Consider the following 26,622-nt stretch of genomic DNA (forward strand, 5'->3'; position numbering starts at 1 on the left):
AGCTATAATATGGGGTCCTGCCTCCTGGAAGGCTGTCCTCCTAATTTATCCTTACAAAAGCCAGCAGCAGGGAGGCCTTGAGGGGACCAGCAACCCGCCAGACACACGGGCAGCATGTGGCAAAATTGGACCCCAAATCCAGATCCTCTGACTCCAAAAACCATGGCCTTTCTAGCTGGTTGCCTCCAGGAGGTGCCAGGAGCAGCATGGGGTGTGATGGGAGGGCACCAGGGTCCAGCTCAGGGGCACAGGTCTCTGAGCCTTATCTAGGAAATGGGCACAATAATGGTGATTTGCAGCCCTGTCCGACGTGACGCCTCCTTTAAATGCTTACTTCGTGAGGCCCCCTAGACTACCCTGAAATTCAGGGATACCATGGAACTCCCAACTACTGCCACAACCAAGAAAAAGCTCTCATAGAGCCCTCAAGTTCCCCCTGGTGGTGGTGAGTGGTACTGCATCTGTTGAGAACCAAAGTTCAAGGCTTTCGTAGGTCAGGAAACCCAGTCTAGAGAAGCAGGAGGGCTTGCCCGAGGTAACAGGAAAGCATAACTCTTACTTTCTGTGAGCCAGACTCATATCTGGGCACATCACACATGCTAACTCTTGCTTCCTGTGGCCATACGGTGCAGACACTCCCATCATCCCAGGGGACAAGATGAGCAAACTAGGCACAGAGGAGATAGAATAGGCCCTGCCTCCCACAGCTGCCACGGGGCCTGGAAGCCTGGCTCTGGTGCATACTCCCTCGAGGGGAGGGCCTACTGCGGGGTCACAGGGGTGGCAGAGAAGGAGCAGGTGCTGACTCTGACTCCTTCCACTCTCCGTCCCACCCGGTGCGAATGTTTTCCTTTAGCAGTGGGTTTGCAGCTGCACCCAGCTCTCTTGCCTGCACAGCCTGGAGGGTTTTTCTGCTGCTCTGTCCCAGCCCCTGGGCCCTGCTCCCCTCCCCACACCCAGCATCTCTCTCTCTCCTGGGCCTTCCTAACCTACAACCTGGCAGTATCTGGGCCTGGCCTAAAACCCTCCTGCATCTCTCCAGGGCCCTCAGGATGAAAGTGAAATCTTTCAAACCAGATGCCTTCGGGCTCTTCAGGACTTGATACCATTGAAACTCTCCAGCCTTTTCACCAACCCTTTCCATTAAACCCCTCCCACGCCCACCCCCCAACACCACCACCACCAAAAAGGGCTAAAACTTGTGGCTATTATTAGATTACGTGTATTATATACATTTCCCTGCAAGCTCCTCCCTACAAGGAGATAGGTTTTAGGTTTTTTGCCTGTCTCCCCTCTGCAATGGCAGCTCCACCCACCCCTCACCCCAGTCTTTAGGGCCCACAAGTGGCACTCACCATGGGGGCCCCGCGGTGGCCGATGAGGGCAGGTTTGGGGCCCAGGTCCTTTTTCTCCATGATGCAGGGAGAGGAGATGGTGAGAGGGGCCAGGTAGAGGGCAAACACCACGGTGAAGAAGGTACCGAGAATGGCCATCTGGGAGGCTGCAGACATGGGCCCAACCATGAGCCCCGGGCAGCTTGGCAGGGTGTGCTGGACCCCTCCTCCCTCTACTTGTCAGGACCCAGATGCTTTGAGGGGACCCTGCACCAAGAGGACCCCCCATTCTTGCTAGGAAGGTGAACCTGGCCTCTAAGTCACACACACATGTAGAGACGCAGAGGAGGAAACACGCAAGGCCGAGGCTGCAACCTCTGTGGAACCTGCAGGCCGGGACTGTGAACCGGGACTCCCCACACTGAGAGCAAGGGCCGCGCCACATCCCCAGGCTACCTAGGTAACGTCCATGCGGGGGCAGGACAAGCTGGCCTTGGTACTTGGAGCACACGGAGGGTAGGTCCTGCCCAGTCATACTTACAGGATCGCTCTGCGCGGGCAAACTGTCCTGCCACGATCCAGGAGAGCGCAGTGATGGCGACCAGGGCCCCCATGTGCAGGAATGGCGCTGTGCCCTTGTGTGCAGGAAGGGACAAGAGAGACTGCTGGCTCCCAGCTGTGCCCAGACCCTCTGGTTATCAACGTCCTTACGGCCTGTCTCTATCCACGGGGCAGGAAAGTGTCTCCATTTTTCAGTGGAGGAAACTGGGAGTCCAGGTACCCCGGATTGTAGCACCCTCCCCGCCTGTGAGTTGCTATGTGGTGTGGACCCCTCCCTACTTCCTCTGGACCTTGATCTAGAGAAACGGGAGTGACCATAAAGGCACTGTCTTGTTTTGAGGGTCCTGGGGAAGCAGCCACCCCGTCCCCACCCCCACTCACCTGCAGGGAGATAAGCAGCACCTCCCACTCGTCCTCCCACAGCTGGGCCACAGCTGACATGGCCACCACCGTAGCCACCAGGATGGCCACCAGCCCCATCTGGAAGGGGAAGAGCCACCAGAGGGTCAGGGTAGTGTCAGAGCCCCATCGGCCCAAGGGTCCCCAGTGCGTCTGAGAGGGAGAGCAAAGGTAGAGAGACGGAGCGAGAGGCTGAGAGGCGGAAAGGGGAGAGTAGAGAGTACAAGAGAGACGGACAAAGCAGGGCAGAGGCAGGCACTGGAAGAAAGCCAGAGGCAGCCGTGCAGAGGACAGTGAGAGGAGCAGAGGCAGGAGAAGGCAGGTGGACCCAGTGAAGAAGGGACCGCAGGAGAAATAGAAGGGAGGGTGGAGAGAAGACAGGTGGGCTGGAGCTGGGCTAAGGTGGGGCATGGCCCCAGGGCTCAGGGTGTGAGGAGGGAATACACTCGGCAAATGGGGGGCCTCCCTGAGCCCAGCAGGTCCCGTCCCAGGCCTTGCCCAGCCACCTTTCATCCAGCGTGACAGGTGAGGAGCCCAAGGCTCCCCAGGAGATGGGGCACAGGGGGACCTGCCCAGGTTGCAGGGCAGCAGGCTGAGGAGCCAGGCCCCCCGCAGGAGGCTGACACCCAGCCTGGCCTTCAGGCTACAGCGAGCAGAGGTGAGGCAGGGGTCTGCCCCACACGCCCCGTTGCCAAGGCCTGCTTTCAGCCTCAGCCTCCTAGCTTCCAGCCTCTAATGTGTTATGGGAGCTGCCCTCCCAGAGGAAGTGAGGAGTACAGCTCTGACGGAACACCAGATGGAACCTTCCTGGGACGGAAAGCTCTGGGGACAGATGGGATCTGAAGTGTGTCATGTAACATAAGACGCTCCCCCAAACTAAGTAATGCCTGGTTTCTGGTTACTCAGCCCCCCAGGGTCCCTGCCTTGGGCCCTGGATCTCACTCTGCCCAAGCTCTCCACACCGCCAGGCCTGCCTCGTAAAACTCAGCTCACACCTCTACCCCGAAGCCTTCCGCAGCCCCTCTCCATAGGCGCCTGCCAAGACCGCCACATCCGGCCCTCCTGACTTCCTACTGCCTGCTCCCAGCTGCTCTCTTTGCCAGCAGGGCTCTCGCCTTCTTTTTCTTCTGACAGTGTCTCTCCTGGAGGCAGCAGCATTGTGAGAGCCCTCTAACGACCAAACAAGCTCTAAATTGAGTTTCTAGCTCGTCAGGCCAGAGACAGAGGCTGATCCATCTTCGTTCCCTGCCAGGCAGGGAAGATTCATCCCCGTCTGGGATTAAGTTTGCCTTTGGAGGTTTGTCGTTCCAGCCCATCAGCCTGGAAACAAATGTTCCAATAAGAAGCAGTAATAAGGCTGAGACGGATAGGAGCTCTTACGGACTGTGACGTGCCGGTCCAGAGGACACGGGAATGAGAGACACGAAGGTGCATAGAGGGCCCAAGTGTGCCTGGCTCTGCGGGAGGCACTCCGCTTGCTCACGTTTATCCTCGTAAAATCCCAGCTGAGATGTTACCGTCTTCATTTTACACATAGGAAAATGGGGCTCAGAGAGCCTCAGGGTTTGCTTGGTCACGTAGCTTTGAAGGGGGGCAGATTCAGAAGCAAACCCCATTCTGCCCGTCTCGGAGGTCGTGCTCTTTCTGGGATGTCACACTGCAGTGGAGGGAGCCCACGAGTGTCCTAACCATCCCTGAGCATCCTCCCAACCCCCCCACCCCAACACACAGGCTCCCTGCCCCCTGCTGCCCTCCAGGCCATAGCAAGCATCTCTGAAGGGTCACCTCTGAGCATTTTATCACAGTATTTAACTGCTAGTGGAAATACTTGTAATAAAACTGATTTCCAAGGATCCTAATGCAATGAAAAATTTTATCCTCTCTGAATCCTGCAGTGGCTGTAGCGGCAACCTTATGCTCCACAGCATTACTGCAGTGGTCAAGTTCTGTGGGATTTCCCCACACACGCCGTGTCCTTAAGCCACGATAACAGCGCTGGCTCCCAGCAACTCTACCACCCTTCCTCAAGTCTGACTGGAAAGGATACATCCCACCCAGAAGGCCCAGGGGAAGCCTCTGAGAAAGCGGTCTCGGGTTTTCTGTGCTGGAGGCACTGTGGTTTGTGACGACAGCAGGAGGGGTGGAGGATACGGGAGCTACGTCCGTTCATTCAGTGAGCCTTGCCCGGGTGCTGGGACCCGGAGGAGTTGGAAACCAGCTCTGCCGACAGGTCGGTGGGGGTAGCTGGAATCTGGGTTCTGTGGTCTAAGTGGCAGATTGGCCCAGGGTTCAGGGACCCACTTATGTCACATCCCTCGGTGACTGTGCCTAATGGGGGTGGTTAACTTCTCAAAGCATGTTTCCTGAGCTGTGAAATTGGGAGACTGAGCGCCTACCTGAAAGGGATTTGGAAAGATAAATGAGAAAATGCAAGAGAAATGCTCAGCACCATGGCTGGCACCAAAATAATGAGTGCTTACTAAATGTTAGTGGAATAATTTTTTAAAGTGGACATAATATCAAATAAACAGGATTATTTCAAGCAGTAAATGAAATACAGTGTGGAAAGCCCCTCACATGTAACCCAATAAATGATGGTTGTGGCACCGTACCTGACACGCAGGATGAATGTGCCTTCCTAAACCGCAACTAGAGGGACAGAGGCTAGACACCAGGAAGAACTGTGGAGCCTGGGCCGGTTGTTTGGAAGGAAGTCTAGATTCACTGGGGGTGCTGATGGGGACAGCCTAGGGAGGTGGGAGCTGTGATCAAAGCCCCTCACAGCGGTGGCACCTGAACTGATGCTGGGGTGGTAGGTGGGGTAGGAGGGGGGGTATCTCAGGGATACCACCTCCTATTTACTTCAAAGCCCCCAAGTACCCTTCCACCTTCTTCTTCACGTCCTGGACCCCTGGACTTTTCCTGGAGGCTCACCTGGGAGGGGTTTCTGGGAAATAGGAGCTTTGGGAGGACCGGGGAGGAGGGGGAAGGGCCCCAAGTGGACATCTAGATCCACTCACAGTACCCAGCCTGCCGCAAGCAGCTCCCTCCCCGCACTGCCCAGAGGCCCTCTGTCCTCCAGCCCTCCCCTCCTCAGGATTCAGGGGGAACTGGAGACTCTCAGAATAAAGATTGTGATGAAAACATAGCATAAAACTATATAGCATTGGGGCTTCCCTGGTGGCGCAGTGGTTGAGAGTCCGCCTGCCGATGCAGGGGACACGGGTTCGTGCTCCGGCCCGGGAGGATCCCACATGCTGCGGAGCGGCTGGGCCCGTGAGCCATGGCCGCTGAGCCTGTGCGTCCAGACCCTGTGCTCCGCAACGGGAGAGGCCACAACAGTGAGAGGCCCGCGTACCGCAAAAAAAACCAAAACCAAAAACAAAAAAACTATATAGCATTAAGTATGGTACTGGTATAGGACCAGAGAGATAAATGAAAGTAAATAAAAAGCTTAGAAACAGATCTAAATACATAAAAATATTTAGTATATGATAAAAATGGCATCTCTAATTAGAGTGGAAAGGACAGATTACTCAACAGAGAGCTGGGACTGAGAAGCCATCTGAAAAGCACAAAGTAAGATCACATTGTACCCTAAAATAACTTCCAAAAGGACAACAAAGTTAAATGTTAAAAAAAGTAGGAACATAATTGCCAAATGATACCACAGGGAAATTTTTTATAATCTTGGAGTGGGAAAGACTTTTCTGACACGAAACCCAGGAGCCAGAAGAGATGACAGAATCCCTAAGCATAAAAAATCCTTAAGGATAAAAAAATTCCTGTGGCAAAAATACAGCAAGCAAAGTCAAAAGATGAATGACAACTAGGAAGGATGATTTGCAGTTCATCAGCCAAAGGCCTCATTTTCCAAATCTATAAAGAGCTCCTGCAAGTTAATAAGCAAAAAGCAAACCTCACAGCAAAAAGGGCAAATGATATGAGGAGACAGTTTATAGAAAAGGAAATGTCAATTTAAGCAGATGAAAGATGCTGAACCTAACTCATCATAAGGGAAATGCAAATTAAAACTACACAGTATGGGCTTCCCTGGTGGCGCAGTGGTTGAGAGTCCGCCTGCCGATGCAGGGGATGTGGGTTCATGCCCCGGTCCAGGAGGATCCCACGTGCCGCGGAGCGGCTGGGCCCGTGAGCCATGGCCGCTGAGCCTGCACGTCCGGAGCCTGTGCTCCGCAACGGAGAGGCCACAGCAGTGAGAGGCCCGCATACCACAAAAAAAAAAAACAAAAAAAAAACTACACAGTACGGAGGGACTTCCCTGGTGGTCCAGTGGTTAAGACTCTGCGCTCCCAATGCAGGGGGCCCAGATTTGATCCCTGGTCAGGGGACTAGATCCTGCATGCTGCAACTAAGACCCGGCGCAGCCAGATGAATGGATGAATGAATGTTTGGGACTTCCCTGGTGGCGCAATGGTTAGGAATCCGCCTGCCGGTGCAGGGGACACGGGTTCGATCCCTGGTCCGGGAAGATCCCACATGCCGCAGAGCAACTAAGCCCGTGCACCACAACTACTGAGCCTGCACTCTAGAGCCCGTGAGCTACAACTACTGAGCCCGCATGCTGCAACTACTGTAGCCCGTGTGCCTAGAGCCCGTGTTCTGCAACAAGAGAAGCCACCGCAATGAGAAGCCCGCACACCGCAACGAAGAGTAGCCCCTGCTCGCCACAAGTAGAGAAAGCCTGTGTGCAGCAACGGAGACCCAACGCAGCCAAAAACAAAAACCAAAAAATACACAGTATGGACATCTCTTAAAAAACTAAAAATAGTCACCATATGATCCAGCAATCCCACTCCTAGGTGTATATCCAGAGAAAACCATAATTTGAAAAGATACATGCACCCCAACGTTCATTGCAGCACTATTTACAATAGCCAAGACATGGAAGCAACCTAAACGCCCACTGACGGATGAATGGATAAAGAAGATGTGGTACATATATACAATGGACTATTACTCAGCCATTAAAAAGAATGAAATAATGCCATTTGCAGTGACATGGATGGACCTGGAGATTGTCACTCTGAGTGAAGTAAGTCAGAAAGAGAAAGCCAGACATATGATACCGCTTATGTGTGGAATCTAAAAAAATGGTACACATGAACTTATTTACAAAACAAAAATAGCATCACAGATGTAGAAAACAAACTTATGGTTACCAAGGGGGGAAGGTAGGGAGGGATAAATTGGGAGATTGGGATTGGCATATACTCACTACCATACATGAAATAGATAACCAATAACATACTGTACAGTACAGGGAACTCTACTCAATACTCTGTAATGACCTATATGGGAAAAGAATCTAAGAGTGTATATATGTGTATGTATGACTGATTCACTCTGCTGTACGGCAGAAACTAACACAACACTGTAAATCAACTACGCTCCAATAAAAATTAATGAAAAGAAAACACTAGGGCTTCCCTGGTGGTGCAGTGGTTGGGAATCCACCTGCCAATGCAGGGGACACGGGTTCGCGCCCTGGTCCGGGAAGATCCCACATGCCACGGAGCAACTAAGCCCGTGGGCCACAACTACTGAGCCTGCGCTCTGGAGCCCACGAGCCACAACTACTGAGCCTGCGCTCTAGAGTCTGCAAGCCACAACTACTAAAGCCCACGCACCTAGAGCCCGTGCTCCGCAACAAGAGAAGGCACAGCAGTGAGGGGCCTGCGCACCGCAACGGAGAGGGGCCCCCACTCGCCGCAACTCGAGAAAGCCCGTGCGCAGCAACAAAGACCCAACGCAGCCAAAAATAAAAAATACATAAAATAAATTTATAAAAAAAAAAAAAGAAAACACTACACTGAGGTACCATTTTCACCCACTGGGACTGGCAAAGCCAGGAAACCCCTGAACACTTTATGTGCAAGGGTGATTTTATAGGCACAAGCATACATTGCTGAGGGAGCATGAATTGGTGGCACCTGGCAAGGAGGCAGTTTGGCAGGAACTATCCGAATTACAAAAGTACACACTCGTTACCCAGCAATTCCCCACACAGGTCACTGCCACACTGTGCTGCCAGGGAACTGAAAGTTAAATGGGATGTTGATCAGGCCCAGCAACAGGGGACTGGCTAGATTAGGGAACTAGGGATTAGATGGTGGGACAGGAGCAAGGGATGGACACCGATGGGAAGGCTCCTATTGTACTGAAGGGGAAGGAGCTCCAAGAATTTTCTGTGGGGAGAGAGAACGGGGAGGGGCATGATGGGAGTAGGGGATTAACTGTTATTCATAAAACTGTTATGTATAAAATAAGCTATGATGATACATTGTACAACACAGGGAATGTAGCCAATATTTTATAGTAACTATAAATGGAGCATAACCTTCACAAATTGTGAATCAGGGGCTTCCCTGGTGGCGCGGTGGTGAAGAATCCGCCTGCCAATGCAGGGGACACGCGTTCGAGCCCTGGTCCGGGAAGATCCCACATGCTGCGGGGCAACTAAGCCCATGCATGCGCCACAACTACTGAGCCTGCGCTCTACAGCCCGTGCTCCGCAACAAGAGAAGACACTGCATGAGAAGTCCGCGCACCGCAACGAAGGGTAGCCCCCGCTCCCGGCAACTAGAGAAAGCCTGCACACAGCAACGAAGACCCAATGCAGCCAAAAATAAATATAAAAATAAAATAAATAAATTTTAAAAAATTGTGAATCACTATATTGTATACCTGTAACTTCTATAGTATTGTACCTCAACTATACTTCAATAAAAAAAAAATACTACCCCAAATTTTTTTTCTTAAGGTGCAAAATAGAGGGTATAATAGGCTACTACTTGTGTTTAAAGAAAAAGGAAATGTGTGCATATATATATATATATACACACACACACATACACACACATTTGTATATACTTAAAATATTTCTGGAAAGATAATAGAGAGATTTACATTTTGTACTTCTTTGTACCTTTGTAATTTTGAACCATGTCAATGTATTAATGGTCAAAAGTCGGTTAAAACAAAACCAAAAAGAATAAGAATTTCTTAAAATTTTAGAATCGGGCTTCCCTGGTGGCGCAGTGGTTGGGAGTCCGCCTGCCGATGCAGGGGACGCGGGTTCGTGCCCTGGTCTGGGAAGATCCCACATGCCGCGGAGCGGCTGGGCCCGTGAGCCATGGCCGCTGAGCCTGCGCGTCCGGAGCCTGTGCTCCGCGGCGGGAGAGGCCACAACAGTGAGAGGCCCGCGTACAGCAAAAAAAAAAATAAAAATCTTAGAATCAAATGATAGAATCTTGGAAACAGAAGGGTAGAATTTCCAGCCCCTGTTTGAATACTGAGCCCCAGGGAACTCCTTCCCTCCAGGTGCAGTGGGTCCATCTCCGCCAGGAAGGACCCTCCTCGTGCTGACATCTCTTGGGAGGGATCAGAGGGGAGAGGGAGACAGGACTGGCACCCTGGGAGCTGGCACCAGTGCAGATGAAGCAACCTGAGCCCCCTTCCCCCAGGAGAAGACTCCGTGCACTGATCTGCTGCCCTGGCTAGCTCGGGCCTCCGGACGCCTCTCCACTGGGATCAAGCAGGTGCGCCCTGGCCTGCTGAGAGCCAGGCGTGCCCTGGAGGAGGTGGCTGCGGTGTGCGCCGGCCCCACCTGGGGTGCCAGCGGGTGCAGTTCTTTCAAAGTGTCAGCTTTGTAGCTGGGAGAAGGAAGTCCCTCACAGAGGGGACTTCAGAAGCCCAGAGGAGATCTTAGGAAAGAGTGAGAAGCAGGGGGAAGGTGGGAGGGGACCAGAGGCAGCTCACTGCATTTTTTTTTGGCTGCGTTGGGTCTTTGTTGCTGTGTGCGGGCTTTCTCTGGCGAGTGGGGGCTACTCTTCATTGTGGTGCACGGGCTCTAGGCACGTGGGCTTCAGTAGTTGTGGCTCGCGGGCTCAGTAGTTGTGGCTCGCGGGCTCTAGAGCGCAAGCTCAGTGGTGGTGGTGCACGGGCTTAGTTGCTCCGTGGCATGTGGGATCTTCCCGGACCAGGGATCGAACCTGTGTCGCATGCATTGGCAGGCGGATTCTTACCCACTGAACCACCAGGGAAGTCCCGTGGCTCACTCTTCTTCATCCCTCCAAGATTTCAGTTCCCCGGATCTAACTCCTTAGTTCCAGATCTCAGAGGCCCCCCTGGAGGCCCACAGGCACCTCCCACTCCACAAAGCCCAACTGGAGCTCACCACGTCCTTCTTCCGGTTCCTGCTTCGTATCTTTCTAGCTGGAAGTGAGCGCCTCCCCTCAGAGTCACTCTGGACCCATCTCATGGGCTCGTGGTTATTTCTGGACATTTCTGCCCCTTCCTAAATGGCATGCTCACTCTGAGTCAGGCTCTAGGAAAAGAGGTGGCCCGTCCTTTCCTCCAAGGCCCAGGTGTTCCTGGGAGGGAGAGGCTCTCTCTTGGTCAGCTCTGTGCCACCCCTGCGCCCGCTAGGCCCTCAGAAAGAGCAGGCATCAGCCACATGTATTCAGCACCATGTGTGCCACCAACAGTAAGCAAGAGAGCCAAGACTCTGGAACGTATGAAGCCTCTTTGCTTTGGGCCCAGTCCTGCGTGGGGCACCAGGGACATGGAGATGGAAAGTCAGTTCTGGCCTGCACGGAGCTCCCAGACCAGGCAGGGCTGGGGTCAGGGAACCAGATGGAAATGGACAATGAGATGTCAGGACTGTGGCAGGGGAGCCTGAGGGTGCTGGGGGAGCCTGAGAAGTCTTGTGTAGGTGGGGAGGAGAACCAAGGAAGGGTCCAAAAGAGAGAGAAAGGGAGGAGTGAAGGGGTAAAGCAGAGAAGAGGCAGACATGCCGGGAGGGCCTGAGATGTGTCACGTGGCAGAAGCTGAGGGTGACAGTCCCATGAGAGCAGCTGGGAGACCTCAGCTGGGGCCAAGTCACGCAGAGCCTTAATGCCGGGTGGGGGAGTTTGGATCACCCTGGGAGCAATGGAAGTGGTGGGAAGGGCTTTAAATTGGGAGAAATATCACTGGATCAGAGTTTTAAAATGAGCTCACTGAGGAGGAGGAGAGGGTGAGACCGAAGGCAGAGCCAGCCAGAGGGCTGGAGCTGTGGCCTGTGCTGGTTGAGTGCACGGCTGCAGAGCCAAGATCCTGGACCCTCCACCTATTAAGTGGGAGACCTTGGGTGAGTTACTTAACCTCTTTGTACCTCGGTTTTCCCAACTGCAAAATGGGATCATAACAGTACCTAACGTCACAGGGCTGCTGTGAGGGTTAAATGAGTTAATACAGTCTAGACCGCGAGAACAGTGCTGGGCACACAGTGAGTTCTCAGTGTTAGCTACTAGAACAATTATAATCATGATGCAGGAGAGGGAAGATGTGTCCGGGTTCTTCCACTGCTGCTGCGGCCTCCAGCCTCCCCGCTCCTCCCTAGGCCCCCAAGGAGGCAGCCCTTACCTTGTGCAGCCAGTGCAGGTTCATCTGCTGCCCCACGGCAATGTGACATAGTGCCAGGACCTGAACAGGGGGCCCACAGGGCTAGAGTCAGGCACCGGGTGTGACCTGAAGGTTTCTGCCAGTTCCCCAGACACCCTGCTCCCCACTGCTCTCTGGACCCGGCTCAGCCAGTCAGCAAACCTCCCTGAAGGCGATGGGAATGCCCAGCCCTGCCCAACCCAGCCCAAGCCTGGCCTCCTCCCAGATTATTCCAGGCCTCCAGGCTCCTTCTCCTCTAGGATTTTTCCCTCAAGAGGTCACTGGGCCCTGCTTCACTTGGACTGCCTAATTAATGTTTTGGGAGTTCCAGGCTCCAGGATTCTGAAGCAGACTTCAGCCTTGTCCCCCAGGATGCCCCAGTCCAGCCTGGGGACTAACCTGAGTCTGAGGGAGTTCCTGGAAGAGGAAGTCTGCAGTGGGGCCTAACAGCGGGACGCTCCACGGGGGCGGGGGAGAACATGCCAGGATGGGGCAAAGCGAGAGGACCTCCCCGCTTGAAGGAACCAAGCCCCAGCAGCCAGGAGAAAAGCCAGCTGCCCTCCTCAGACCAGGGCGGGCCCCTCCGTCAGCCCAGCACAGGCCGGGTCTCCCTTCCCCTGGGCTCAGGGCCACCTGCCCTCTGAGACAGCCCCACGTACCTGGAGGCCTGCGACGTAAGTGAAGGCGGCTGCTGTGGTCATGAGGATGGGCACGGACCAGTCGCTCCAGTAGCCTGTGCGGTTGTAGAGGTACCTGCCAGGAGGAGAAGGGGCAAGGGTCACACCTCCACCAGGGAGCCAGGACGCTCCCTCGGGCCGGCCAGCTCTCAGCTCTCATGAGCCTGCCCACTCAGTGAGGAGGTCATTGTCTCCCTGGTCATAGGTCAGCCTCTGGATGGCTCATGGGGGACACCTGGGCATGCCAAGAAGCATAAACAAGAAGACAGTTCCCCTTGATTCTACTGCACAGAAGTAACCATCACCGAAACTTTGCTGACTCCCTCCAGCGGGTTCCCCCCTCTGCTTATATATATATATATATTTTTTTTAAGAAGGCTGCTATTTTATAAATGTTTGTTTATTTATTTATGGCTGCATTGGGTCTTCGTTGCTGCACGCAGGCTTTCTCTAGTTGCGGCGAGCAGGGGCTACTCTTCATTGTGGTGCGCAGCTTCTCATTGCGGTGGTTTCTCTTGTTGCGGACCACAGGCTCTAGGCACACGGGCTTCAGTAGCTGTGGCACGCAGGCTCAGTAGTTGTGGCTCGCGTGCTCTAGAGCGCAGGCTCAGTAGTTGTGGCGCACGGGCTTAGTTGCTCCGCGGCATGTGGGATCTTCCCGGACCAGGGCTCGAACGCGTGTCCCCTGCATTGGCAGGCGGATTCTTCACCACTGCGCCACCAGGGAAGCCCCGCCCCCCAACCTCGCTTATATATTTGTGTAAACAGCAAAGCCAGGACCCCGCTGCGTACAGCACAGCAGTCAGAGTTCAAGCATTGGAGGGAGGCACACGCAGATTCAAATCCCCTGGCTTGCAGGACTCTGTGGAGGTGACGGGCTCCCCTGAATCTAAGATGCCATTGATTGTGACATTCATCTCAATTTCAATGTTAACATGTGAAAAGATGAGGTCTTAGGATTGATAAAATGTAATACCTGACTTCCCTGAGCCTTAGTTTCCTCACCTACAGGATGGGGATAACAAAGTGCCCTTCATAGTGTTTCCTGAGGATGAAGTGAGGTGAGGAACATGGTAAGTACTCAATTCTCTGCTTCTAATTAACACAAGCATTTACTGAAGTCACTAAAATCCTGAGGAAATGTGAGGTTTTAAATAGTCACGTGGTCTCCTATGGAATTAATGTACCATATGAAGCCAACTTCCTACTAACGACAATTAATAGTTTCCAATTATTCACTATCATAAATTAACACAGTTTTTTTTTTGCACATACCTTTCTGTATTATTAATTATTTCCTCAGGATAGACTCCTACAAATAGGATTACAGGGCCAAAGGGAATGAACTTTTTAAGGTTCCTGATAGATGCTGCTTAGTTGCTCTCCAGGAAGACGGAACCACCCATATCCTCCCTGTGCAATTGGGGAAACTGAGGCTCAGAGAAGGCAGCAACTGGCACACGTCGTCAGAGAAACTAAGCTGGCGCCAGGCAGCTTCAGGCTTGCTGCCATCTTGGGCCTGGGCAGGGGGCTGGGAGGGGACACCAGGAGGACACTATGGGGCATCTGCCCTCCCCTGGCCCTCACCCTCAGATCCCAGTGGAAAATCTGTTGGGGAAACTGAGGCCCAAAGAAGGGCAGGCCCCGGCCCTGGCGACCACTCCTGCAAAGTGTTCTGGCTCCACTTGTCTCTCCCTTTTGGCAGGGAGCCCCCACTGGACGGCAACAGCCCAGATGGTCCCTTCCTGGCTTTCCCTGTCTAGCCCTGACCACCTCGGTCTCACTCACCTTCTCTTCTTCATGAGCTATCCCCGGAGACTCTCTAGACCCTGAGGACCAGGCCAGGGGCTCCTGAATCCCAGCACCGACTCCAAGAAACTGAGGTGACAGGGTGAGGGAGCTGCAGGTCCTCAGGCCATCCCTAAGCCCCAGGGCAGCCCTTCCCTCTGCAGCCTCTTCGACAGGGCAGGCATCCGCCCTCTGCTTGAGCTGCCCAGTGACAGGGAGCTCACTCTCTGCAGAGTGGGGTATCTCCGTGGACAGCATGATACAGTCAGGAAGGTTCAAGTCCCTGTCCCAGATCTGACTGCATCTTGCTGTGTGACGTTGGAAAGGCTATTTAACCTCTCTGAGCCTCAGTCTCCTCGACTGTCCCCAGTATGTGTATTTGGCACCAAATGGTTGTGTGGCCCTGGGTGAGTCCTACCCCTCTCTGGGCCTTAGCTTCTCCTTCTGTACATGTTGGGGGTAGACCATCACCTGGGCAGCACACCTGCAGTTCAGCAGAAGTGTCCAGGGTCTACAGTCGAGGGCCAGCAGAGAATGTTCCCTTTTGCCCACAGCAGTGCCTGTGCTTTGGATACCTGAAGGATGAGTAATTGATTTATGGCATTTAATAAAGGCCAGGGGTCACCTCTGGGACTCGGCTGGGGCTCCGGCTCATCTTGCTGGGCTGCAGCGGGACGGCAGCCGGTCCTTTATTGAGCTCATTAGTAGCAGAAGCACAGCCTAGTGCCATGCAGAGGGGAGTGGATGCTCAGGCTCCGTGAACCGCATCTTAGGACCATCACAAAATCCTAGAACCACAGCCCTTCAGAAACCCAGAGTCCAGAAATCCTAAATTCTAACATAATGGCCACCAGCTGGAGATTCAGCCTCCCAGGAAGCAGCCCTCAGGTTTAGGTGAGCTTGGAGCCCTCCCATTTCCATCATCTTATTTCATCCTCAAGAAGGCCTGATGAGGTCAGTTACTGAGGACTCACACTTATGTGCCCATGGTCACACTGAGCTGAACTTCTTTCTTTTTGATTGATTTATTTTAAATTTATTTATTTATTTATTTTTGGCTGCGTTGGGTCTTCGTTGCTGCACGCGGGCTTTCTCTGGTTGTAGCGAGCGGGGGCTATTGCTTCATTGTGGTGCGTGGGCTTCTCACTGTGGTGGCTTCTCTTGTTGCGGAGCACGGGCTGTAGGCGTGCGGGCTTCAGTAGTTGTGGGACGCAGGCTCAGTAGTCACGGCTCGCAGGTTCGAGAGCGCAGGCTCAGTAGTGGTGGCGCACAGGCTTAGTTGCTCCGTGCCATGTGGGATCTTCCCGGACCAGGGCTCGAACCCGTGTCCCCTGCATTGGCAGGCGGACTCTCAACCACTGCGCCACCAGGGAAGCCCCTGAACTTCTAACCAAGAGGAAAAGGCAGCACTGGATGGACAGGGAGCACTGGCTGCCAAGCCCCAACTCTGCCCCCAACTGGTTGTGTGAACTTGGGCCTCAGTTTCCACACCTGTCAATGGGGGAGTTCCCACTAGAACCGAGGGGACGTCCCCTCCTCTGTGCCTTTCACTGTTTAACAAAGGCAGACAATGGGGGAGCGGGGGTGGGGGTGGGGAAGAAACAGGTGCCCTCGTGCACCCGGGTACCAGCCTCAGCTCTGCCCTTGGACCCGAGGCTGCTGTCCACAAAGGACCCTGATCTTTCCTAGAACCACCTACCAGCCCTGCCCAAGGCCCTGCTCAGGGAGTTAGGAGGCCTGGGTTCTGGGGCCACCTTCTCTGCTGAGGCCTTGGTCTCTTTGGGCCTTGGAGTCCTTGTCTACAAAGGGGTCAGAGGTCCCAGCCCCCAGCTGAGCCCTGCCCCCATCTTACATTCCGATTTTCATGACAGCAGCATGAGGGAGGAGGTCTCAGCTCCTCGCTAAGCCTCTGTTCTCTCCAGAGGACTGTGTCCCCCAAGGCTATACAGAGATTTGGTGGCCAGTGGTGGCAGAGCCCTGAGGACCAGCCCGGGAGAGAGACTCAAACCCAAGCCCCGTCCCGTCTCAGCCGCCGGATGACCAGGCCCCGGGCCCCCGCCCCCTGATACCCACTCACCAGTTGAATTCATCGTAGTCGTTGTGGACTTCCCACCAGAAGTACAGCCAGGTGAGCGTGAGGCCGAAGGTCAAGGTGAGAAGCAGAAACCACAGGCGCTCCCACTGGAGGGGCCAAACGAGGAAAGGGGTCAAGTGGGGCAGGGATGGCCCCAGGCCACATCCACCCAGCATGCTCCCACCCCTCCCCCTTTGTAGCCCCGCTGCCAGGCAGGGATCACTGCCCTCTTCACACGGGTGGGGACCTGAGGCTCAGAGAGGGAAGTGACCTATCCAACATCACTGAGCCCCAAGTCACAAAACAGTGGGGAGCCAGAGCTGGGCCCCTTGTGCTGCAGCCTGAGGCCCTTCCAGTGTGCACCAGTCTCCAGGAGCAAAGGCCATATCTGCCTAGGCCTTCACACTGGGAGGGTGATCCCCAGTCTGAGGGTCACATTCCTCACCTCCTTCCCTCCTCACACACGCCTGCAAAGTAGGTGTTCTTCCTCACCTCTGCCCCCTGCTACACTGAGGCCCAGAGAGGTGAAGTGACTTGCCCAAGTCACACAGCAAGTTAGAAGAGGATTAAAGAGCAGTGCCCCAGCCTCTAGAGTTGAAGCAATGCGGTGTTCTACAACCCCCAGCAGGGGTGGCCTCTCTGTCCTGGCGGGGGGCGGGGGGCTGCTGCCGCCAGCCACCTCTGCTGCTTCCCGAGAGGCCTGCAGGCACTTCCGCTGGGCCCTTGGGCTCATCCCTGCTTTCATCCGTCCCCTTATCTCAGAAGCACAACAAGCTTGGAACATCCTGCTCTCTGGGAAACTGCTGAGATCATCAGTACAAACAACAGACCTTGAGGGGAAGTCAGTGCAGGAGACAACCAAGACCACCCTCCACCTTGAGGGGCTGGAGGGCTGCAGGGCTTGGAGCAGCTCAGCATCTCTCACCCAGCCACTTCCCAGGCCCCTTGCCGGGCTCCCCACAGCTTTCCGGGCTTCTTTGATCCTTCCTGCACCGGACAGCCAGCTTGGAGCTGCGGTTCTAATCCCGATGGCTCCATCTAGAAAGCAGCCCCACTCTGGTCCACAGGGCAACCCTCCTGCTCCCTGAGGCCTGCCCCGTCCCAGCAGGGTGGACCCCATCTCCTCAGAGCTTCCATAACTGTTGCACCCGTGTCGGTTAAGGCACAGACCCTGCAGTTCTAGAACTGTCCTTCTATATGTCGGTCCCCCGCTACACTGTAAGCACCTTGAAGATCTGGGTGGTCTTCATATTCCCAGGGTAGGTGGCAACTTAGGGAAGATTCGATAGTGAGATGGCAGGTGAGCAAAGATCCTCTCTCCTACTCTGGCATGAGTATGCCCACCCAGGAGAGACTTCACCGGGGGCTTACCATCCTACCTCCACAGAGGAGCCACAGAGATCACTCTGCCTCAGCAGGTGCAAGGCCTCTGGCCAGAGGACAAGGTTCTGAGAAGGGCCCCGGGTGAGGGGTAAGCCTCTGCCTATGATGGGTCCTGTCCCAGGCCAGCAGCATGGAGTCCCATGGGACCAGGGAAATAGCTGAAGGGACAGTGGCAGGTAGAGAATCCGCCACAGGTGCCGGAGGGTGGGGAATGTCCTATGGTGATGTGTGATACAGGACCCAGGGGCAATTCTGACAGGTGGCCAGAAAGACCGCAGGTGTCAGGAGGGCCCACAGCACACAGGGGTCCTGTGAACTAAGGGCCACAGTCCTCACTTGGCTGGATCCTGAGAGTGGGGCAGGGAGGACAGGGCAAGAATGAGGGGCTGCCGCCCCTCCCTACCCCTGGGAACCGCAACAAAGAACTAGGGACCCCATTATTGGAGCCAGGCATCAGCCGGGGCTGGGGGCCACCCAGGGATGAAAGTCCTGGGAGCTGAAGGCCAGAGGTCCCACGGCCACAGGGAGCCTGTACATGGGGATAAAGAGGCCCCATCCACAGTAGGGATGGAGGGGGCAGGTCACTCTAAGAACAATCAGAGGAAAAAACTGAATGGCAGGGGCTGGAAGAAAGGGGAGGGAAGGCCAGGAACTGGGGGAGGAAGTGGCCTGGGGAGCAGCTCCACTGACAAAGAGGCTCCAGATGGCACTAATGGTCCTTGTCAGGGCGTGTCACAGGAGAGGGGCCTGAGCCAGCTCCGCCCCCCAACACGCCAGCCTGGCCCTGCTCCAGAGATGCAGGCTGTGAGGCCACGGCCCTGCTGGCAGGGATGGGGGAGCCACTGGCCCTCCATCACCTCCCACAGTCTGTACAATGCCTGGGTATTTATCCCCAACTCAGAGCAAACAAAGACACCAAGACTCAGAGAAGGGCCACCACATATGGCTGAGCAAGAAGCGCCGCTCACATCACGGTCACCAGCGACGTCCTTATTCGTCATGACAGTTTGCGAGCAGATAACAGTCAAGATCCCTGGGGAAGGGGCGCTCTTTGCTAATTTGCACAGAGGCTCAATATGGATGAGTGGAGGTGAGTCAGAGATTGAGCAACGTATACAAGGTGACCAAGTCGGGGAGAAGTGGAGGGGGGCGTTGAACACAGGTGCCCCGGCAGGAGGCGATCCTCTGCTGCCCCCTTGGGAACCAGCCCCGCACAGCTCTCGCAAAACCAGCCCTTGCCCTCTGGGACCCAGGCATGTTAATCCCAGACCCAGTTCGGCCTCCTGAGAGTCCTTTATCCTCTCTTGCTGGAGTCTACACCCTAGGCCAAGCCTTCTTCTCCTTCAGGAAGCTCTCCCATCCCTCCAGCTCCCAAGACGTCCTTTTCTTTTTTTTTTGGCCATGCCACGTGGCATGTGGGATCTTAGTTCCCCTACCAGGGAACGAACCCATGACCGCTGCAGTGGAAGTATGGCAGGGAAGTAGAAGTCTTAACCACTGGACCACCAGTGAAGTCCCAGGACCTCCCTCTCTTAACTGCTTCTGCACAGACTCTTGGTACCCATCAACTTGACTGTCAATCACATTCTGAATTGTGGAGGTGGAAAGAGCCCAGGCTCAAGAGGGAGACAGACCTGGCTCTGCCACTTGGGTGAGTTACTTAACCCCTCTGAGCCTCAGTTTCCTCACCTATAAAATGGGAATAACACCCCCTACTGTGGAGGGCTGATGTTCAATGAGGTGATACACATCAAGCGGCACACCGTAGGTGCACACTGAGGGACAGTTCACTGGGCTGTGCACTCCTTCAGGGCAGGGATGGCTGAGGTATCTCTGTGCACCCTGGGCCCACATCCCTCGGATCACAAGGAGGTGCTCAGACACGGTGTGAGCGGTGTGAGGAACAGAAGGTGTGGACGTGGTGGGGATGCAGGGAGGTCTCAGGGCCACCAGTGGACAAGGACATCACCCAACCCCAGATTTATCCTCAGGCGAAGCCTGGGGTCCCCAGGGAACCAAGGGAAGGAGCTCCCAATGTGACACCACAGCCCCTTCCTTCCAGTCTTGCAGCTGCCTGGGAGCAGGATGACGGTCAAGGCGCAAGGAAGAAGGGCTGAGAGCAGCTGGGGAAGGGGACGGGCCCTGGCTGCGGGTGGGGCAGGGGGCTCCATCCCTGTTACAGGGGTGACTGTGGCGGAGAATCCCAGAGGCCCGGCCCCATCCCGTCTCCTCCCACTCTTGCCCCCATCCTCCAGGAAGACGAGACCCTCCACCCCACACAGGCAACCGTATGCCAGTTTCTCCTGCCCACTGTCTCCTGTTGGCTGTCACGTCTTCTCCTCACCCCTCTTGTCTCTGTCCCACCCCCAGCCTTCTGCATTTAGAGGAGAATGTGTGTGTGGAGAGAGAGCCTATTAGCAGCTGGGGCTCACGGGGTCACAGAGCGCTGCAGCCACGAAGCCCAGCCCCGCACAGGACGTGTGCTGCCTGCTGTGGGCCCCTGCCCACCCCAGACCGCGGCCCTGGGCCAGAACGCACACAGACACTGCTCACGCTGCTGGGGTCCCCCCGGGGCCTGGAGCACCTCCCCTGGGTCCCCCGAAGACCCTGGAGACTGAAATCTGCGTCAGGACGGCCCCTGAGCGCGAGCCGCCTCCCTGCCCTTGGTGCCCCCATGACCTCAGGTTCACTGGCGGAGGCAGAGCTGTCTCGCTGGACTCCTGTTCCCTGCCTGTCCTCCGGGGCAGAGACCGCCTCTGCGTCCTCCAGGATAGGAGCTTGCCCTGCTTCTGCTCCCACAGCTCCGGAGATGGGCACTCTCCCTGTGGGTGCTGCTGGGCCCTCCTCTGGGCTGAAAATGCTTCCCTCTGAGACAGCAGCCGGATAGAGGCAGGCTGTGTTTGGGAGTCCGGGAATGCTGGGTGTGACTGGCCACCTACTAAATGGGTGACCTTGGAGAAGACATTGCTTTATCCTCCCTGAGCGCCGGCTTCCTGCTCTGTAAAATGGGGACGGCAGTGTTGGACAGAAGTATCTGGCAACGGCGGGGTGTCAGAAGTTGTCCTTGCCTCCATCCCCGCCTGAGGTGCAGCTGATTTCTGCCTCCTCGGCTGCCACCCTGCAGCTGGTTCTCTGACACCACAGAGAACAAGTCCGGCAAAAGGGCAAGAACACGGGTCAAATGACCAGGGCGTGGGGGGAATACAATCAAGGGCTGGATTTTCATTCCCCGCCCTCTACCACTAGCCTCATGGCTGCGGGCCAATCACTCGGGACCTCAAGCCTCAGCTTCCTCCTCTGTTCCTGCGGATGACATCACCTCTACCTCACAGGAGGACTGCCAGGCTCAAATGGGATTACAGATGTAAGCCGTAGTTGCCAAATCCATGATCGTTCCTATAATTATCATTTCGTGTCTGACAGTCCTTTAATTATGTGAAGACATTTATCAAGTCTTCCCCGCCCCCTGCTCTCCATCACATATCCCCAGCTGATGAAGACAGCCAAGCGGATCGCCCCCTCCCAGCCCAGGGTCGGTGCCATGGTCGGGGGGATGCAGAGGTCAGGCCCAGCTCTGCAGGCTGCAGTCCTAGGAGCCAGCAAGGCTGCAGGAAGAAGATCCCACATCGCTGGCCACGGAGGACAGAGCCCTGTGTGAGCGCTTCGCAGAGTTGGGGGTGGGGCAGTCCTAAGAGCCCTCTACCTGCTGCTTCACATCTTGCCCTCTCCACAGCTCTGCAAAGCAGACGGAATAGTCGGAGGAAACCAGGGCTCAGAGAGGGGAAGTGAGCTGCCCAAGGTCACAAAGGGCAAACGTAATGATGGAGCCAGAATTCACACCCAGCTCTGGGTGCCTCCAGCTTCAACTATCCCAAAGCAACAAGAAGCAAGACATGTAATTATCCTTGTCTGACCGAGGAGGAAACTGGCTCAGAGAGGCAAGGCCTTGCCCAAGGTCACACAGCAAGTCACAGGCAGAGCCAGGGCGGGAACCTTGGAGTTTCAGAGTTAGAAAAGATTTCAGAGATCATCTTGCCTCATCCTCTAAAGGTCCAATTAAGAACTGGAGCAACTGAGACCCAAAGACAGGGAATGGCCTGGAAGGATGGACACAGGATTAATACCAGGTAAATTAGTACAGAAAGGATGGAGAATTCAACAGATGGTACTGGGACATCTGGACAGCCATTTGGTAAAAAAATATATAATTAGACCCCTACTTCATACCCCACACCAAACTCAATTCCAGCATCTCCCCTCCACACCCGCGCCACCACTCTCTTCCAGTCATTCCACACACGTGCTGAGCCCTGGACACTGGGAGACGGATCAGGCTTGGACTCTCCTCTGAGCAAACTGCACAGAAGGCTGACCAGCCAGCAGGCAACGCCAGTCGTAGAAACGAGTGTGGCGAATGGGGCACGCAAGGGCTGTCAAGGAGCACACTGCCAGTTACGGGGCAAGGGATGGTCTCGAGGGCTCTCTGGAGGCAGCAGAGCTGACAGGAATGGGCTTCCTGGAATGGGCCTACCTGACAAGGTAAGGGCAGAGGGAGGGAGTGGAAGGTGCAAAGGCACAGAGCCTGGCAGCTTTTGTTTGGGCCCACTGGCTTCTTAGGGGTTTATAAAAGCTTTCTCTAGGTAAGAGTAGTAACCTTCATATAGATTATCTACTTTTTCTTATTTTATCAGTTGACTTTAATTTTGTTTTTCATGCTTTTTGTTTAAAACATTTACATTTTTACGCGGTCAGATCTACCCCTTTTTCCCTTATGGGTCTTTGCCTTTGGTATCGTGCTTAGGGCAGGTGGCCCACGATTATAGATTTAATTCATATTTACACTGATAATTTCTCTTTGTTTACACTCGAATCTGTAATCCACCTACCTATCTATAGCTCCATATGTGTGTATACGTGTATGGAGAGAGGTTTCAAAGCCTTTCCTCTAAAGCATGAAGATTAGAATTTCTTTTACTTTACATCTTTCCGAGTTATTTGAATTTTCTCAACAAATGTGTGCTTCCTAAACAGAAAAAAAAGGAGCTTAAAAAAAGAAAAAAATACATTTCGTCCATCTGGAATTTCTTTTGATTTGAGGTAAGAGAGAGGGATCTAATTTTACTTGCACCAGATGGATACTTCAGCTGTCCCTGTACGGTCTGTGATATTTGCAATGATTTCCGTGATTGTCTACCACACAGCACGCTCTCAGATGTGTGTGGGTTGTTTCTAGGTTTTCTAGTCTGTCCCAAGGCAGCCCTTCCCCGCGTGCCGGCTCCGCCTGGCACGGCTCCTTCCACGTGGCTGAGCTCAGCTCCCTGTGCCACTCCTGGGGTCCCGGCTCTGCTTTGAGGCCCCAGAGTCCAGCCGTGCCCCCAGCACCACACAGCCTTGCAGAGACTGGAGAGCGATTGAGGGGTGCCTCCCCGCCTAGTCTGTCCACCTGCAGGCCGCACCTCGGGCACACCAGCTCCTCTAATCATCCTCCCGTTTCATCCTTGCCAAGTTCCTAACGGGGAGACTGGTGAATGTCAGCTGGGAACGGTGTGTGGAGCTCCCAGAAGAGAGAGCTGGGCAGCCCTGGCAGGATTACTCTGGCTCTGACCCAGGAGATTTGGGGGAGGAGGCAGCCTAGGGAGGTTTGAGATGGATCTCAGCATTAGGGCCGAGTAGGGAAAAGGATTAAAATCCCCAGCCCCCAGTCAGCTCCTGACAGCCTAAGAGGCTGGATTTATTTTTCTGGGCTACAGGGAGCTGGGCAATTAGGCCTCTGTCTGCCCTTGCTTCTGCCAGGGTGCACTCAGAGTGGCTCATTAGGCAGGAGAATGAAGCCAGGCTCAGCCTGGAGCACCCCGTCCTTCCCCGAGCATCCTGTGGCTTGCGTCAGCCCTTGGGGAGACGTGAGCAGAAGAGCTGGGGGCCCTTAGGAGGGATTATCCCAGCGCCCTGCAGGGGGCCCGGCCAAGGCCACAGGGTGGTGAGTGGCCACAGCCTCTTGCTGACGCCCATCACCTCCTGCCCCATACATGCTCCCTAAGCAGACACGCAAGGTGGTCACAGAGGTCATGAACAAGAGCTTATTCGTCTTCCCGGGAGCGTGGCCTGACCACGCCCGGCCCCCCTCAGTGCCGTTCAGAGAGGAGGAGGTGGGGTGCGGGGGTTCCCGAAAGCCAGCGACGGCCTGGCTTTATTACAGCAATAAATCCTTAGCTCCCCGTGCTGCAACAACTTCTGCCAGCCTCTCCTCTCTCTCATGGATGCAATAATATCATCTCCCATTTTCTTATCCTCATGGCAAACCTGCAAGGTTTACAGGATAAAATGGCTCTTATCATCGCCAGTTTAGAAGTGGGAGAATTGAAGCTCAGAGGGCTCCTCTCTGACCTGCTGGGTCCCTCTCCCCGAAAGCACCAGAGAAGGGAACAGCCATCCCTTTGAAAGCGTGTAGGGAGGACACGTTTTCCCCAAGTTGGAACAGTGGTCTGTCCTGTTCAGGACGTGAGACACGTTGGTATCTGTTATCTAACTGGACCCTTGGGGCGTGGGTTTGTACCTCCACCTCACCCACAGCAAGCTGAGGCCCAGAAAGGGTCTGGCCTTGTCTAAGGCCACACACTAAGTCACTGGAGGAGGCAGGGTAGAGTTCAGGCCGCAGCTCCCTTAGCCAGGAATGGCCAGGTGCGTCTGGCTGACTCCAGTCACACCCTGGAGCCCATTCCAAAGGCTGCTTCCTCCAGGGAGCCCACCTTGGTTCCTGAGTGAGATCCGCTCTTCCCTACCCCATAGCCCTGCCACAGGCCCACGTGGTATTGATAGGACAAGAACGTGGGGAGCCAGCTGGGAAACTCACCCCCTCCTCCTCCCACTGGCAGAGCCTGGCCCCACCTCCAAGGGTGGCCTGGGAGGCCCCTCGGCTGAGTCAGCACCCCTCCCTGTCAGCCACAGCCCGGGGCACTGGAATGCAGCATGCGCCCCTACTCTCCGGACCACCCAATGTTCCTTGGGGTGCTCACCCGGGAGCTCATCGCGGGTCCAGCCTCCCCACCCTCACTGGCTTCCTCACGTGCTCTTCAAGTCAGCTGCTCAGTCTTCCTCCCACTCCTTGCCTGAGGTCCTCCTCTGAGCCAGGCCCTGGCTTCAGCACACTCACGGTCCAGCGGGAGAAACAGGAAGTCAGGACCCACATGGGCAGCCCAGGCCTGAGATGCTGCGGGAGCCCAGGGGAAGGGGAGAGGCAGGGAAGGAGGCCTGACTCTTTTGTCTGAAGGGGACACTTCTTAGAGGAATAGAGATCTGCGATGAGCCTTGAGAGGCAGAGACAAGAGAGAAGGCATTCCAGGCAGAAGGGACAGCGGAGCGAAGGGCAGTGCTGTGAACGGGTGAGGCAGGTTATCCCGGGATGGCTGTGTGGAGGGTGAAGGGTGAGAGTGCTGATGGATTTCCCAGCAGCAGGTGTCTTCCTGCCATGGTGGGAGGTGCTCCCATCGAAAGAGGTAGGCAGTGGTGGGGTGGGGGGGGTGTATTTTGTCTGTGTTCCACCCGCCCCCACTGCGCTATTCCTGGACACTCCTGAGACCGCGCGGCCTCTCACACACCCCCTGGGCACAGCATGGTTTCCCGACTCCAGGAATGGCCTCATCCAGCCAGGTGGAAATCATGGGATGACGGGAGGCATCATCAAAATTCTCTTCTGCAGCCAGTCTGCTGAATGCACCGTCTAGGCGTCTCTAGAATCCCTCCCTTTGCTACTTCTTTGCAGACCCCTCCCCCTAGTTGAGGCCTCAGCCTTTCTTGTCTAGCTCCCTGCCATCCCCGCCTCCACTCAAGGCCCCTCAGCGCATTCTCCGTGATTGAACCAGAGTGGTCCTTGCACAGACCGAGTCCGACTGGGCTCCCACCTCCCAGGATGGAGTGCAGGCTCCCCAGCACAGCCTCTGGCTCAGGTCCCCCTGGCCACACGCTCTCCCTCCTAACACCTGAGCTGCACTGGGCCAAATCGCTTTCAGTTCCCAAACACAAGACACTCTTGTAACATGCAGCTCCCCTGCCTTCCCCACTCTGGCATGACATGATGCGCTAACTCTCTCTGATACCAGCTCAGGCAAGCTTTCCTGCTTCCTGCGGTGTCCCTGGGCCCCAGCAGTGATCACCCTGGGTGGTCTGGAGGTCTGTTCTGATCTGCTCCCCACCCACTTAGGAGCCCTTCAAGGGAGGGAGGAACCAGGTTTGATATACCTTTGACCCCTGGACTCAGGGCAGGTATCAGGACAGGTTTGTTGATTGAGTAAGTAACCAACACATCCCAGGCAAGACTGTTTGGTGTGGAACGGGGGAGAGGGCACGGGACTGGGGGTGCAAGCAGGCGCAGTACAAGCCGTGCCTTCAACTCCTCGGCTCGAATAAATCACTTCCTCTTCCTGGAGCCCTGTCCATAAGACAGAGGGGGTCAAAAGAAGCTTAAAACACCCTTCAAAAGGCAAACATACCAGAAGTGCGAGAGAGTTGACTGTCTCCTTCAACGTCTCGGGCTGGAAGTTCCTCCAGGCATCTGACCTGTATCCCTCTTGCTACAAAGAAGCTGGTTTTGACACTGTGCTGCCTCCCACAGATGCAGAGTCTTCAGGGCCCCCTGTGGGGATGGCCTGAGAGCTGCCTTCTGTCCTGCCCCATCCTTAATTGGCAATATTAGAGTAATGAGTCACAGACAACAACCAATTAATTATCCCCAGTTATAAAAAGCTTTTGCTTCCGCTTCCTAGCTGTCGAGTGAGCCAGCCTTCTGCTGCCAGGCTCCTCCACTTCCTCGGTGTTGGGGGGCAGGAGAGGACGTCATTTCATCCCTCTGGTCCTCAGTTTCCTGTTTCCTTATTTGTCAAGTGTGTGTCCTGGGGGGAGGGGACAGTGTGAGCAGAGGGTTGGAGGAGATGGGAATGTGAGGGGCGGGGAGGGGCAGGAAGGA

At 55.1% G+C, this 26,622-nt stretch overlaps 1 protein-coding gene across 2 annotated transcripts in view; it reads right to left on the reverse strand.

Moving 5' to 3' along the window:
- The window catches only part of LOC132526160 (glycerophosphodiester phosphodiesterase domain-containing protein 5), a 102,640-nt gene that overhangs the window by 25,869 nt on the left and 50,149 nt on the right, over positions 1 to 26,622 (reverse strand). For both annotated transcript variants that reach the window (XM_060160049.1, XM_060160050.1), the window contains exons 4-9: positions 16,284 to 16,387; positions 12,401 to 12,494; positions 11,724 to 11,783; positions 2,277 to 2,375; positions 1,876 to 1,969; positions 1,356 to 1,501 (exon numbers count right to left, since the gene is read on the reverse strand). In XM_060160049.1, the coding sequence (XP_060016032.1) occupies positions 1,356 to 1,501; positions 1,876 to 1,969; positions 2,277 to 2,375; positions 11,724 to 11,783; positions 12,401 to 12,494; positions 16,284 to 16,387 (597 nt within the window). The remainder of the gene's footprint in view (positions 1 to 1,355; positions 1,502 to 1,875; positions 1,970 to 2,276; positions 2,376 to 11,723; positions 11,784 to 12,400; positions 12,495 to 16,283; positions 16,388 to 26,622) is intronic.

The sequence above is a fragment of the Lagenorhynchus albirostris genome, chromosome 9 (genome assembly GCF_949774975.1).
Source record: "Lagenorhynchus albirostris chromosome 9, mLagAlb1.1, whole genome shotgun sequence".
NCBI lineage: Eukaryota > Metazoa > Chordata > Mammalia > Artiodactyla > Delphinidae > Lagenorhynchus > Lagenorhynchus albirostris.